Source organism: Scyliorhinus torazame, chromosome 12 (assembly GCF_047496885.1).
Source record: "Scyliorhinus torazame isolate Kashiwa2021f chromosome 12, sScyTor2.1, whole genome shotgun sequence".
Taxonomy (NCBI): domain Eukaryota; kingdom Metazoa; phylum Chordata; class Chondrichthyes; order Carcharhiniformes; family Scyliorhinidae; genus Scyliorhinus; species Scyliorhinus torazame.
Window position 1 is genome coordinate 142,686,538 of NC_092718.1, and position 15,012 is coordinate 142,701,549.

The 15,012-nt window shown below is 42.8% G+C and overlaps 1 protein-coding gene across 6 annotated transcripts in view; it reads left to right on the plus strand.

Annotated features, from left to right (window-relative positions):
• Window positions 1-15,012, plus strand: part of LOC140386629 (protein CASP-like) — a 1,158,102-nt gene that overhangs the window by 539,920 nt on the left and 603,170 nt on the right. For all 6 annotated transcript variants that reach the window (XM_072469118.1, XM_072469114.1, XM_072469117.1 and 3 more), the window contains exon 5: window positions 876-1,013. In XM_072469118.1, the coding sequence (XP_072325219.1) occupies window positions 876-1,013 (138 nt within the window). The remainder of the gene's footprint in view (window positions 1-875; window positions 1,014-15,012) is intronic.

Genomic DNA, 15,012 nt, shown 5'->3' on the forward strand with positions numbered 1-15,012 from the left:
TACAAGCCAGCTGTTTAGCCCACTTAAACCCCAACTGATTCTATGATCTCATCAGAGAAGCCATTACAGGCACTGTGTAAAACACAAAAGAAAAGTTACCCTCATTACAGTACTTTCCCATTGATAGTGAGCACATCAGGATTTCTTTTTGAAAAGATTGCAATCCAAGCTCATTAAAATTATAAACTCGGTTATAGGCTGTGATTTCAAATGACAATCTAATGTGAATGTGAGTCTTAAAATTGCAAAAACCACTGTGACCAGGAAACCATCCAACTGTTAACACTCCTTCAGCAACAGTATAGCATTGCAAGGTACCCCCTCCCCCCATTTAAAAAATGTATCTATTAAGCGTTCTAATTACTATTGTAATCCAACTCCAGCTTTGAGCAAAGGCTTCCTTTAGTGCTGGGGAGAAGATCAGAATTTTTTTTTCATTTTTTTTAAACATTTATTTTTTTTAGAAATTTAGAGTACCCAATTCATTTTTTCCAATTAAGGGGCAATTTAGCCTGGCCAATCCACCTACCCTGCACATCTTTTGGGTCGAAACCCACGCAAACACGGGGAGAATGTGCAAACTCCACACGGACTGACCCAGAGCCGTGATCGAACTTGGGACCGTAGCTCCGTGAGGCAGCAATGCTAACCCACTGCGCCAGGAGAAAATCAGAATTGCTGTTTTAGTCAATAATGAAGTTCCACCAATTAATTAAAGTTGTATGAGGCTATTTCTAATGCCAGTTGCTGCTGTGGGAAATTAGACATTTGAATCATATATGTTGTTAAAGAAAATATTTGTACATTGACTGTCTTCTGTTTTCTGGCCTAGAGGATTAACTCTGCAGATTTACCCATCTGTTATTGGTTTGCAGATCCTGTTCCAGCATTAGATCTAGGACAACAGCTCCAGCTCAAAGTCCAGCGTATGCATGATATTGAAACCGAGAATCAGAAACTGAGGGAGACACTTGAGGAATACAACAAGGAGTTTGCAGAAGTCAAGAATCAGGGTGAGGACTAGAAAATTACACTTTTGTGGCAAAACTATAAATAGTGACTCTTACAAAGCTGTATGATGGCACTACCTCAATAATGTGGTTTAGATTATCATTACAATGTGCAAACTAGTTGTATTCTACCTGTGGCTCATAATCTGCATCCAGGTCATCAGGGTCTCGGAACATCTCTCTTTTCACACAATTTTTAATGTTCAGGCCATAGTTCTGAATTTATACATTTACATTGGAACAAAGCAAAAACACTTCAGAGCAATGCTGTGATTAAGTATCAATGAGCCTTCTTGAATAGAAACTTTTCTACTACAAAGAAACACACAAGGCTAGAATACATATGACAATTACATCATATACCTGTAAAAAAACATTGGAGAAAGTTCAAATCAAAGGCCAATAGTTATCTTGAAAGCCATGAATGGTGTTGAAATTGTTGAGGAAGAAATTAAGAGAGGCTTAGTAACATTGCAGAGGCCCAACATTGCAGAACCGCAATCAACAAAAACAAATTATTGACTACAACACAAAACAATAGTGATTAAACTATACTATGAACTTGCCCAACTTTGAGCACTATGCCCAGCTCGGGTGGCCAAGGGAGATATTCAAGAGCTGGAGGCTTTGTTCCCCAGGGTCCAAGATATGAGGAAAGATTTTGTGTCTGTAAAGGAGGCATCTGAGCATCTTCCAGAGAATGGAAAGGTGCTTAAGGGAATGGAAAAAGTTAATACAGAATATTACTTTGGATTAAATTGTGAGATTTCGGACAAAGGGCCAAGTTTGAACTGAATTATAAGGTCTGTCAATTATTAACACAGCGTTCTTCACAATTTTTATGCAGAGTTGTGAGCTGGCTGGAAACATTTACAAAGTAATTAGATGTGAATAGGGGGTGGGGGGGGGGTGAAGGGGGACCTGTAGGGTTATTTTACAATAATGTCTTACAACGCCAGGTTAAAGTCCAACTGGTTTGTTTGGAATCACTAGTGTTATTGAAAATATGGAAAGATGTGTCATTTAAAACATGGAAGTCTGGCAATATCTGGTCTGAGAGAAACATGAGAGGATACAGGGAAAGATCCCACAAAGGGTTAACAGCAGCTGCCAGGAGAGGATTGTAAAATTCAGATATCCTTGGTCAAGCTGGCTTAGCAAACAAGACAAACAGGATTTTGAATGAAGCCAAAAACTGGCTCACACCTTCATTGAAAGTAACTATCTTAGTTAGCATCTGGAAAAGCAAGGATGAGGTTCTAGGTGTGAAATTTTGCTAATACCAGGTAAATTAAAGAAAACTGGAGACTATCAGTCTACGAGAAACATAATTCAAAGCCAAAATCAAAGTCAAAATTATGAGCTGAGGACACAATTGGAAAATAAAACTATAGAAATGACAGGAACCAAACCAAAATTCACACCTCTATTAAAGTCAAAGCATTTTTGAATATCACAAAGGAACTTTGAATAATCAGATCTATGAGATGAGGTCATGTCAAAATGAGTATTTAGTTGGATTAGAATGTTTAGATCAAAGATACTTTTTACAATCAAAGTGAAAAGAGTTACTTCACAATAAAGTCATAAAAACTAGATAACTGTTAGAAAAATATATAAACCTAGAGACCAGATCAGAACCAGACTTCAGAGAGAGAGAGAGAGAGAGAGAGAGAGCGAGAAGCAGAGAACATAGAACATAGAAAATACAGCACAGAACAGGCCCTTCGGCCCACGATGTTGTGCCGAACCTTTGTCCTAGATTAATTGAATTTACAGTCCAGAAGGAGGCCATTCGGCCCTTTGAATCTGCACCGGCTCTTGGAAAGAGCACCCTACCCAAACTCAACACCTCCACCCAACACCAAGGGCAATTTGGACATTAAGGGCAATTTATCACTGGCCAATTCACCTAACCCGCACATCTTTGGACTGTGGGAGGAAACCGGAGCACCCGGAGGAAACCCACGCAGACACGGGGAGGACTTGCAGACTCCACACAGACAATGACCCAAGCCGGAATCGAACCTGGGACCATGGAGCTGTGAAGCAATTGTGCTATCCACAATGCTGCCGTGCTGCCATGAAGAACAAATAAATCTACACTATATCATTTTACCGTAATCCATGTACCTATCCAATAGCTGCTTGAAGGTCCCTAATGTTTCCGACTCAACTACTTCCACAGGCAGTGCATTCCATGCCCCCACTACTCTCTGGGTAAAGAACCTACCTCTGATATCCCTCCTATATCTTCCACCTTTCACCTTAAATTTATGTCCCCTTGTAATGGTGTGTTCCACCCGGGAAAAAAGTCTGACTGTCTACTCTATCTATTCCCCTGATCATCTTATAAACCTCTATCAAGTCGCCCCTCATCCTTCTCCGCTCTAATGAGAAAAGGCCTAGCACCCTCAACCTTTCCTCGTAAGACCTACTCTCTATTCCAGGCAACATCCTGGTAAATCTTCTTTGCACCTTTTCCAGAGCTTCCACATCCTTCCTAAAATGAGGCGACCAGAACTGTACACAGTACTCCAAATGTGGCCTTACCAAAGTTTTGTACAGCTGCATCATCACCTCACGGCTCTTAAATTCAATCCCTCTGTTAATGAACGCTAGCACACCATAAGCCTTCTTCACAGCTCTATCCACTTGAGTGGCAACTTTCAAAGATGTATGAACATAGACCCCAAGATCTCTCTGCTCCTCCACATTGCCAAGAACTCTACCGTTAACCCTGTATTCCGCATTCATATTTGTCCTTCCAAAATGGACAACCTCACACTTTTCAGGGTTAAACTCCATCTGCTACTTCTCAGCCCAGCTCTGCATCCTATCTATGTCTCTTTGCAGCCGACAACAGCCCTCCTTACTATCCACAACTCCACCAATCTTCGTATCGTCTGCAAATTTACTGACCCACCCTTCAACTCCCTCATCCAAGTCATTAATGAAAATCACAAACAGCAGAGGACCCAGAACTGATCCCTGCGGTACGCCACTGGTAACTGGGATCCAGGCTGAATATTTGCCATCCACCACCACTCTCTGACTTCTATCGGTTAGCCAGTTCGTTATCCAACTGGCCAAATTTCCCACTATCCCATGCCTCCTTACTTTCTGCATAAGCCTACCATGGGGAACTTTATCAAATGCCTTACTAAAATCCATGTACACTACATCCACTGCTTTACCTTCATCCACATGCTTGGTCACCTCCTCAAAGAATTCAATAAGACTTGTAAGGCAAGCCCTACCCCTCACAAATCCGTGCTGACTATCCCTAATCAAGCAGTGTCTTTCCAGATGCTCAGAAATCCTATCCTTCAGTACCCTTTCCATTACTTTGCCTACCACCAAAGTAAGACTAACTGGCCTGTAATTCCCAGGGTTATCCCTAGTTCCTTTTTTGAACAGGGGCACGACATTCGCCACTCTCCAATCCCCTGGTACCACCCCTGTTGACAGTGAGGACGAAAAGATAATTGCCAAAGGCTCTGCAATTTCATCTCTTGCTTCCCATAGAATCCTTGGATATATCCCGTCAGGCCCGGGGGACTTGTCTATCCTCAAGTTTTTCAAAATGCCCAACACATCTTCCTTCCTAACAAGTATTTCCTTGAGCTTACCAACCTGTTTCACACTGTCCTCTCCAACAATATCGCCCCTCTCATTTGTAAATACAGAAGAAAAGTACTCGTTCAAGACCTCTCCTATCTCTTCAGACTCAATACACAATCTCCCGCTACTGTCCTTGATCGGACCTACCCTCGCTCTAGTCATTCTCATATTTCTCACATGTGTAAAAGGCCTTGGGGTTTTCCTTGATCCTACCCGCCAAAGATTGTTCATGCCCTCTCTTAGCTCTCCTAATCCCTTTCTTCAGTTCCCTCCTGGCTATCTTGTATCCCTCCAATGCCCTGTCTGAACCTTGTTTCCTCAGCCTTACATAAGTCACCTTTTTCCTCTTAACAAGACATTCAACCTCTCTTGTCAACCATGGTTCCCTCACTCGACCATCTCTTCCCTGCCTGACAGGGACATACATATCAAGGACACGTAGCACCTGTTCCTTGAACAAGTTCCACATTTCACTTGTGTCCTTCCCTGCCAGCCTATGTTCCCAACTTATGCACTTCAATTCTTGTCTGACAACATCGTATTTACCCTTCCCCCAATTGTAAACCTTGCCCTGTTGCACGTACCTATCCCTCTCCATTACTAAAGTGAAAGTCACAGAATTGTGGTCACTATCTCCAAAATGCTCCCCCACGAACAAATCTATCACTTGCCCTGGTTCATTACCCAGTACTAAATCCAATATTGCCCCTCCTCTGGTCGGACAATCTACATACTGTGTTAGAAAAGCTTCCTGGACACACTGCACAAACACCATCCCATCCAAACTATTTGATCTGAAGAGTTTCCACTCAATATTTGGGAAGTTAAAGTCGCCCATGACTACTACCCTATGACTTCTGCACCTTTCCAAAATCTGTTTCCCAATCTGTTCCTCCACATCTCTGTTACTATTGGGGGGCCTATAGAAAACTCCTAACAAGGTGACTGCTCCTTTCCTGTTTCTGACTTCAACCCATACTACCTCAATAGGGTGATACTCCTCGAACTGCCTTTCTGCAGCTGTTATACTATCTCTAATTAACTGCCACGCCCCCACCTCTTTTATCACCCTCCCTAATCTTATTGAAACATCTATAACCAGGGACCTCCAACAACCATTTCTGTCCCTCTTCTATCCACGTTTCCGTGATGGCCACCACATCGTAGTCCCAAGTACCGATCCATGCCTTAAGTTCACCCACCTTATTCCTGATGCTTTTTGCGTTGAAGTATACACACTTCAACCCATCTCCGTGCCTGCAAGTACTCTCCTTTGTCAGTGTTCCCTTCCCCACTGTCTCACTACATGCTTTGGCGTCCTGAATATCGGCTTCCTTAGTTGCTGGACTACAAATCCGGTTCCCATTCCCCTGCCAAATTAGTTTAAACCCTCCCGAAGAGTACTAGAAAACCTCCCTCCCAGGATATTGGTGCCCCTCTGGTTCAGATGCAACCCGTCCTGCTTGTACAGGTCCCACCTTCCCCAGAATGCGCTCCAATTATCCAAATACCTGAAGCCCTCCCTCCTACACCATTCCTGCAGCCACGTGTCCAACTGCACTCTCTCCCTATTCCTAGCCTCGCTATCACGTGGCACCGGCAACAAACCAGAGATGACAACTCTGTCTGTCCTGGCTTTCAACTTCCAGCCTAACTGCGTAAACTTGTTTATTACCTCCACACCCCTTTTCCTACCTATGTCGTTGGTACCAATGTGCACCACGACTTCTGGCTGCTCCCCCTCCCCCTTAAGGATCCTGAAGACACGATCCGAGACATCCCTGGCCCTGGCACCCGGGAGGCAACATACCTTCCGGGAGTCTCGCTCGCGACCACAGAATCTCCTATCTATTCCCCTAACCATTGAATCTCCTACAACTATTGCTTTTCTACTCTTCCCCCCTTCCCTTCTGAGCCCCAGAGCCAGACTCAGTGCCAGAGACCTGGCCGCTAGGGCCTTCCCCCGGTAGGTCATCCCCCTCGACAGCATCCACAACGGTATACTTGTTTTGAAGGGAAACGGCCACGAGGGATCCCTGCACTGTTTGCCTGTTTGTTTTTTTCCCCCTGACTGTAACCCAGCTATTCTTGTCCTGTACCTTGGGTGTGGTTACCTCCCTGTAACTCTTCTCAATCACCCCCTCTGCCTCCCGGATGATCCGAAGTTCATCCAGCTTCAGCTCCAGTTCCCAAACACGGTCTTTGAGGAGCTGAAGTTGGGTGCACTTCCCGCAGGTATAGTCAGTGGGGACACCGGTGGTATCCCTCACCACCCACATCCTACAGGAGGAGCATGTAACTGGCCTAGCCTCCATCCCCTCTTACCTTACAGAATATAGCTGCCCTGTGGACTAACTAGATCTCCGCCCTCCAACTCTGCTCCCAGTCACTTCCTGTAAACTCCTGGCTCTCTTCGCACTCTTTGCGGAAATGTCAGAAACAAAATGAAAGGAGCACCTTACTCCCTCCTCACCTAAATCCCTCGGTCACCAAACTCTCACTATCACACTCAAAAAGCACCAAATTCAGCACTCCCTCGGTCACCAAACTCTCACTATCGCACTCAAATAGCACCAAATTCAGCACTCAATGCAAACCAAAGAAGGAACAAGCAGCTCGGAGTCAGATTACAATCAGCTCGGCCATGGGAAAGAGACAGGGCAAAGGAGCCGAGCTAAAATAGCTAATACATCTAAGGAAGACTAGAATTTAAAGAGTAGGCAGAGTCAGCTCAGGGTCAGCTCAGATAGCCAGCAGAGTCAGCTCTCACAGCTCGATACACGGGAAAGATAGGACACAGCAACCGAGTTAACTAGCGAATACATCTAAAGACCAGACCAGATTGTCAAGGTGGGCCCGAAGGTCCCTTCAACCAACCAGAAGAATCCAGAAGCAAGATCTTTTTACTTTTCTGTAAAGAAAGTATTTGCAGCTTTTAAAAGAAAAAATATAATAATAAAATAACTTAATTTAACCTGAAATAGTGGTTATTCCAAAGTCTACTTTACTTACTTAGCAATGCGGGACCCAGGATCGATGCTACTAAGTGGTAAGTAGATGAAATCTTCGGTGAAGGTATGGGTTATACCGGGGGATAACTTGAAAACATAGTTCGACCTGAATAGCATCGGAGTCGGGGAGTGAAAATTCCTGATCACCATTTAGAATGTTGGCCCTTTTTGGTATAGGGGGACTTCTAAGAATAGTGGTGAGTTTTCAAAAACACTAGCTTTTGGAGCGCAGCTCCTTCATCAGGTGAGTGAAGAGATGGGTTCCACAATCATATATGTAGACAAAGTCAATGATGCAAGATAATGCTGTAGGGAAATTTCAGATTAACTGATTGGCCTAACTCAAGTGTAATTATCTGGTGAGAAAGGTATTTTCTGCCAGGTCTGGTTTTGGTTTATTACCTTTTGTAAGTAACCCTAATATTTTGAATGTGACTCTTCATGGTCCCACTCAGTATTACAGTGACTCTTAACTTGATGAAGGTTGAGCATCACTGACCTAAAGCATAACCTGAGGGAGAGAATTTTGTTTAGTGTCTATTGAACAACAATATTTTATTGTGGTAGTTATGCAGCAAGCAAATTAGTTGAGAAGTGTCCAGGCAGATTCTATGAATATATCATGGGTTCATTGTGCACCAAGTAGGTTGTTACTGCTTCATTGTCTTAAGGCAGGCATTTTCAAAATGGGGGTCGCGTGGTGGGTCGTGGGCGAATGTCGGGAGGATCGCGGAGTCGCCCGTCGCGGCGCTCTCCCGATTGCGCAAATTTGAGCGCAACAGCTGAGCAGCCGCCTTTTAACAATGCTGCGAGCGGACTTCAAAATGACGGCCGCGACCATATAAAAAAATGCGGGCACACTCTGCATGCGTAAGGAAAACTGATAAGCATTTAAAGGCAAGATTTCACCCAAAATGTGAAGGTACTTTTTTTCTAATTCTGTTATGAATTTCTTTTCTATTTCTGATCCCAAAACCGACTGAGCTACCAGAACCTAAGTAGCCAATTCCTGTGTTACACTGAATTACATTGAATATACCACCACATTCGGCCAACTAGCCCATTTCCACAGTTTTGCTTCATTCGGAACACAATTGAGCATAAGGCACTATTCATACACGAGACAAAACAAGTGGAGAAACAAAAGAACATTCTGGCCAGCCAACCAGCACACACCTCGGAATTGAATGAAATGCAAATAGATACAGGAGCAAATACTTTATCCCTCCGGTCTTTCAAAATATGAAGCAGCTACTGGTCTGGCCAAGTGGACAGAAACGCAGCAAATGGAATACAACCCAGGGAAGTGTGAGGTGATGCATTTGGGGAGGTCAAACAAGGCAAAGATTTACACAATAAATGGGAGGATACTGCGAAGTGTAGAGAAAGGGGGCGACCTTGGAGTGAATGTCCACAGATTCCTGAAGGTAGCAGGACAGGTTGCTAAGCTGGTTAAGAAGGCATCTGGAACCCTTCCATTTATTAGCCAAGGTAGGTTTGTGCAATCGGAGAAGCAGGAGAAGATTTTTTTAAAAAATGTAATGTAACCTTCCTGTCTGAAGGAAGGCAGAGAGCAGGTCACGCCCCCCGAACGTCGCTTTGGGCGTGATTGCGGTTCCACCCATTATGTCAGCAGCAAATAAGGTAAGAGAAAATGGTGGGTCGCGAAGGTCGGCTGGTTGGTAAAAATGGGTCCCCGGAAAAAAAGTTTGAAATCCACTGTCTTAAGGTCATGCAGGAAGTAAGGAAAAGCTTTTTTTGTGTGTGTCTTTTATTTTGGATTCTCATTTTAATAGCTAAATGTTCTTATGTGATCAAGAGATACAATTGATGTAATTCAGCTTGGACAAGGGTTGTCTGGGCTCGAAACTCTAGCTCTTTTCTCTCCTTACAGATGCCGCCAGACCTGCTGAGATTTTCCAGCATTTTCTCTTTTGGTTTCAGATTCCAGTATCTGCAGTAATTTGCTTTTATGCTTTGATACTGTTGTGGTGATTGATGTGTTACGATATTTGTCCAAATATGGATTTTTGTACAAGGTCTTCGTCAATGGAACCCCTTTTCAATCAGATTTGTACAGTAATGATGTGTTTCGTATCACTTCTGCACCAGGACACTTTCATAACATATGAATGTGTTTTTTGAAATGCAAAGAAGTCATTTTTACTACAGTAATGGAAACAAAGGCTTTGATGGTTATCGAAATTCAGACAACAAAATTGTAAAACGCCGTTGCATATTCAAAATTATGTATTTTGTTGCAAGACACGCTACTTCGCTATTTCATTTTTTTTTTCTATTCATGTATGTCTAGTCAGCGATGAAGACATCAGCTCACCCTCACGCCTCAACGGCTTTACTCTTCTAAATATACCCAGTTATCAGTGGAAGTAAAATTAGCAATTAATTTTCACCAATCTCAAATTAATTTAATCAATTTCACTCAATAATAATTCTCCATGACTGAATAGTCATACTTAAAAAAATGTTGTCAGGGCAGCATGGTAGCACAGTGGTTAGCACTGTTGCTTCACAGCGCCAGGTCCCTGATTCGATTCCCCGCTTGGGTCATTGTCTGTCTGGAGTCTGCATGTTCTCCCTGTGTCGGCGTGGGTTTCCTCCGAGTGCTCCGGTTTCCTCCCACAATCCAAAGATGTGCAGGTTGGGTGGGCTGGCTATGCTAAATTACCCTTAGTGTCCAAAAAAAAAGGTTAGTTGGCGTTACGGGTATAGGGTGGAGGTGCGGGCTTGAGTAGGGTGCTCTTTTCAAGGGCCGGTGTAGACCCGATTGGCCGAATGGCCTCCTGCAATGTAAATTCTCTGATTCTATGATTTGTTATCATGTTTGAGCGCAATAATGTATTTTTCATTGTTCGACCAGATATGTATTTCGGAGAACTGCATGCTAGGAGGTTTTGGAAATTTGCAGATGCTCCCTCTAACTGCCTCAACCAGCTAATGAGTTCAGTTTCAAATCCAGCCAGTTGATCTGCAAAATTGAATCAGTATGAACACAGTCTTGTTTTTGCCTTCTTCACATTCTAATTGTACTGCAGTTTTTGCGTTAATGTAGAAGAGACAATATAAGTAGATTACATGTTCAGTTCATGGTTTTAGGAATAAATCTCGAATGTATTTTTCTAAAGTGGCTATGAAAGGGGAGAATGAGTTCAGTATTAACAGTCACTATAATTAAATAGACAACCAGTGCAACTGGTTAACTACTGTCTAGTTTCTAACCCCCCTTAACTCACCCCACCCTATATACAAGACAAACACAGAGGAGAAAGAGGGGTGTAAAAAAATAATAGTCTTCCAGTTCAATTCTTTCAGTCTAGACCTCCAGTTGGATGTTCTCTTTGTCTTCAGTCTGTAATGGTTTTCACTATAGACTCATCAGGGTCGAGAGACTTTTGCCTTTAGACAGTAAGCAGCCGAGCAGAGAGAGAGAGAGCTGCTGCCACCTTGAGGGTCCAGTGGCTTCTTTGGAAATTCACAGTAACAGCAAGCAACCAACATTTGAGAGCGAGAAACCCAGCTTCCCCTTTCGGAGTCTTGAAGCTTTCTGCTGGGTCCTCTGAAAACCCCACCTGGCAGGACCTAATTGCTGTGTGTTGCTAGGCAGGATAGTCTCCTTGGCTAATCCATTGGCCACCAGCCAAACAATCGAACCAAGTCCCTCCAATCTCTCGAGTGCCGTAAAGTCTGAGTTCTTCTGTTCAAAAGCTAAAACTTCATGACACTACTATTTTGAAACTTTTGAGTTCCTCACTTCCTCTGCTCAATTTAAAGGTATGTTCCATTAAAGATCCAAGGATCTAAAATGATAATGACAAAATAAAAGAAATAGGCAATGAAGGAATCAGCAGGAAGGGCTCTCACAGAAGAAAGACGAGCATAACATATGACAGCTAATCGTCTGGCAAGTGTAGCTACAAGCAGCAAAAGCAGAGATGTGTCAGAACGAAAGGATCAGATCCCTCTACATTTTTCATTGTCCACCCTGCAGAAATCTCTCTCCCAATTCACTTACAACTGTACTTTCCAACCATCCAGCCGGATGGCCCTTCATTCATGAAGACATTACTGTAGGTATCGTAATGCTCAATCATGATATTACTTCCACTTGTGATGCTTTGTCTCTCGTAAAACCAATACTGTCTCTCACCTCGGCCACTTCCCCGTACGGCTTTATCTCAGCACCCTTACAAATAAACATACAAATTAGGAGCAGCAGTAGACCGCTCAGCCCCTCGATGCTGGTCCACCATTCAATAAGATTATGGCTGAATCTCAACCTACATTCCTGTCCACCCTGATAACCTTTCACCCTCTTTTTAATCAATAATTTATTTCGAAATGCTGCTTCCACTGCCTTTTAAGGAGTGGACACTAATACACCTGATATTAGTCTAGTAAACCTTCTCTGAACTGCTTCTAATCCATTTACATTTTTCCTTAAGTAAGGAGAACAATACTGTACACAATACTTCAGATGTGATCTCACCAATGCCCTGTATAACTGAAGCATAACCTACCTACTTCTGGAAGCAATTTCTCTCCCAATAAATGTGAACCTTTTGTGATTCATGCCCGAGGACACTTAGGTCCCTCTGCTTATCAAGAGTTCTATAATCTCTCACTATTTAGATAATTTTCTTTTTTATTCTTCCTGCCAAAATGGCTAATCTTTACATTTTCCCACATTATACTCCAGTTGCCAGATTTTTGCCCACTCACTTAATCCATGTCCCTATGTCCTCTTCACAACTTATTTTCCTACCTATCATTGTGTAGTCAGTAAATTTAGCAACCACCCCTTCAGTCCCTTCATCAAAGTCATTTATATAAATTGTAGAAGTTGAGGCCCAGCACTGATCCCTTGACACACCACCGCCTGCCAACTTGAAAAATACCTATTTATGCAAACAAAGTGTTTCCTGTTGCCCATAAATCAGCAGAGAAAGAGAGAGGGTCCATAAAGCAGCAGAAAAGAGAGAGGACCCATTAAGCAGCGGAGAAAGAGAGAGAGTCTATTAAGCATTGGAGAGAGGGAGAAGGCCCATATAGCAGCAGAGACAGAGAGGGGCCCATAAAGCAGCAGATAGAGAGCAAACGAGAGAGTGGGAGAGCCCATAAAGCAGCGGAGCGAGAGAAAGAGAGCCCATAAAGCACCGGAGTGAGAGAAAGGGAGCCCATTGTTATGCCCAGGGTTTAGAAAACCCCAAAGTGTATCATGGAGTTCACCTGACCCACAACTTTTAATAGACCATGGTATGGGGAACACACGGTCCACTCTACAGGTGTGGTACGGCAGAAATGGAAAAGTATTTTTTGAAAGCAAAACGATGTTTATTCTATGAACTCAAGTTCACCCTTTTAAAACATACAGTGAACATCTTAGCAACCATCAATTCAAATACAACCCCCAAAGTATACAACACTAAGTAATGCGTACGCTGTCCTTTGAACATCTAGAAGACTTACAAAAAACATAACCTTTAACAGAAGCAGGTTAGGTTAAAGTCACTACTCAGAACATTTATAATTCTGAATTCACCAAATGATCAAGAGACAGTCTTTTCATGGCAGGGAGATCAACAGTACACCTGCTCTGTTTGGCTTCAGGTCCAACACTGAAAATGAAACTAAAACATACCCTGCAGCAAACAGCCTAAAACGAAAGTAAAAAGCTGACAGACAGCCCAGCTCCACCCACACTCTGACATCACCGCAGTAATATGAACAGCCAAACCTTTCTGAAAGCGACATTCTCATGACTTCTCAACTCGCAACACTTCCTTTCTATACCCTACCGGAAATACTACTTGATGAACTTCTGCCCACTTTTCATCCGCCTGCATATGTAAAGGTCTCCATTTTCTCATCAAGACATCACTTTTACGGTAATAACACTCTGGTATCCACTCAGATTCCTCTTCCGTGTATGCTTTCTGATACATCCGTTTTATTTCAAAATCTTCCTGTTGTAACTCTGCCAATTTTCCTGAACTAAAAATATCCGCCTCATCCTCCACCTGTTCTTGTTCTTTTTCAACCACCTGATCAAAAAGCGTTTCTGATAATTGCACTTCACCTTTATCTTTACTCTTTGATTTCTCCTCTTATCTTAACCTGTGACTTTGCGACCTTGTTACTACACAATCCGAAAAAATCCCAGGATATTCGTCCATCAACACTTCAGTTGTCTGATTCGCCACTGGCCTATCAACCACCGTAGGCATCACTCCCACCTGCGATCCAGCTATATCATTACCCAAGATAAACTGTATTCCTGGACAAGATAGTTTCTCCATTACTCCTACTACCACTTCACCACTCTTCACTGGACTTTCCAACCTTACCTTATATAATTGAACACTACTCTCACCCTGAATTCCACATATTACCACCTTTTCTGGCAACATTCTTCACAAACTACATAACTCCTCATCTCTTACCATTAGAGATTGACTAGCTCCGTACCTCTAAAAATTGTGACTTCTTTACCTGCATCTCCTGATACACATGAGTAAACTTTACCTACACAAGTAAATTCTTTAAAGAGATCTGGCACCTCCTTATCAATCAACTTTTGATCAGGCCGTACACTCTTTTGCACCTCCTTCGCTTCACTTGGTCTTTCCTTTACCACTTTAACAAACCCCACTGTCTTATCCTGTTTTACCACATCAGCCTTCCCAGTGCTTTTCTTGAACCACCAACGCTGTGACTTTACATGGCCTAGTTTATTACAGTGAAAACATTTGAAACTTTTCATTTCTTTTCCACCCTCCTGGATTTCTTGTTTAATCTGAGGTACACTCTGCCATTTCTGCTGCTGATCTCGCAGTTTTAACCCTCTGCTCTTCCACATGAGTTCTCACTGCATCAGGAATTGAATTTTTAAACTCCTCCAAAAGTATAATTTCTCTGAGCTTCATAGGTATGGTCTATTTTCAAAGCCCTTATCCACCTATCAAAATTACTCTGTTTGATCCTTTCAAACTCCATGTATGTTTGACCAAATTCTTTCCTTAAATTTCTAAACCTTTGTCTGTAGGCTTCAGGCACTAGTTCATATGCACCTAAGATGGACTTTTTCACACCCTCATACATCCCAGATACCTCCTCCGGTACTGATGCAAAAACTTCACTCGCCCTACCTACCAGCTTTGTTTGAATCAGTAATACCCACATGTCCTGTGGCCATTTCATTTGTTTAGCTGAAATGAAAAAGGCTTCTACCTCCTTCTCATCAAACCTTGGCAATGTTTGGGCATATTTAAATAGATTCCCACCAAGCCTTCGACTTTGACGCTCTTTCTCACTGTTCTCAAACTGTACATTTCCCTTTACGTGTGCCA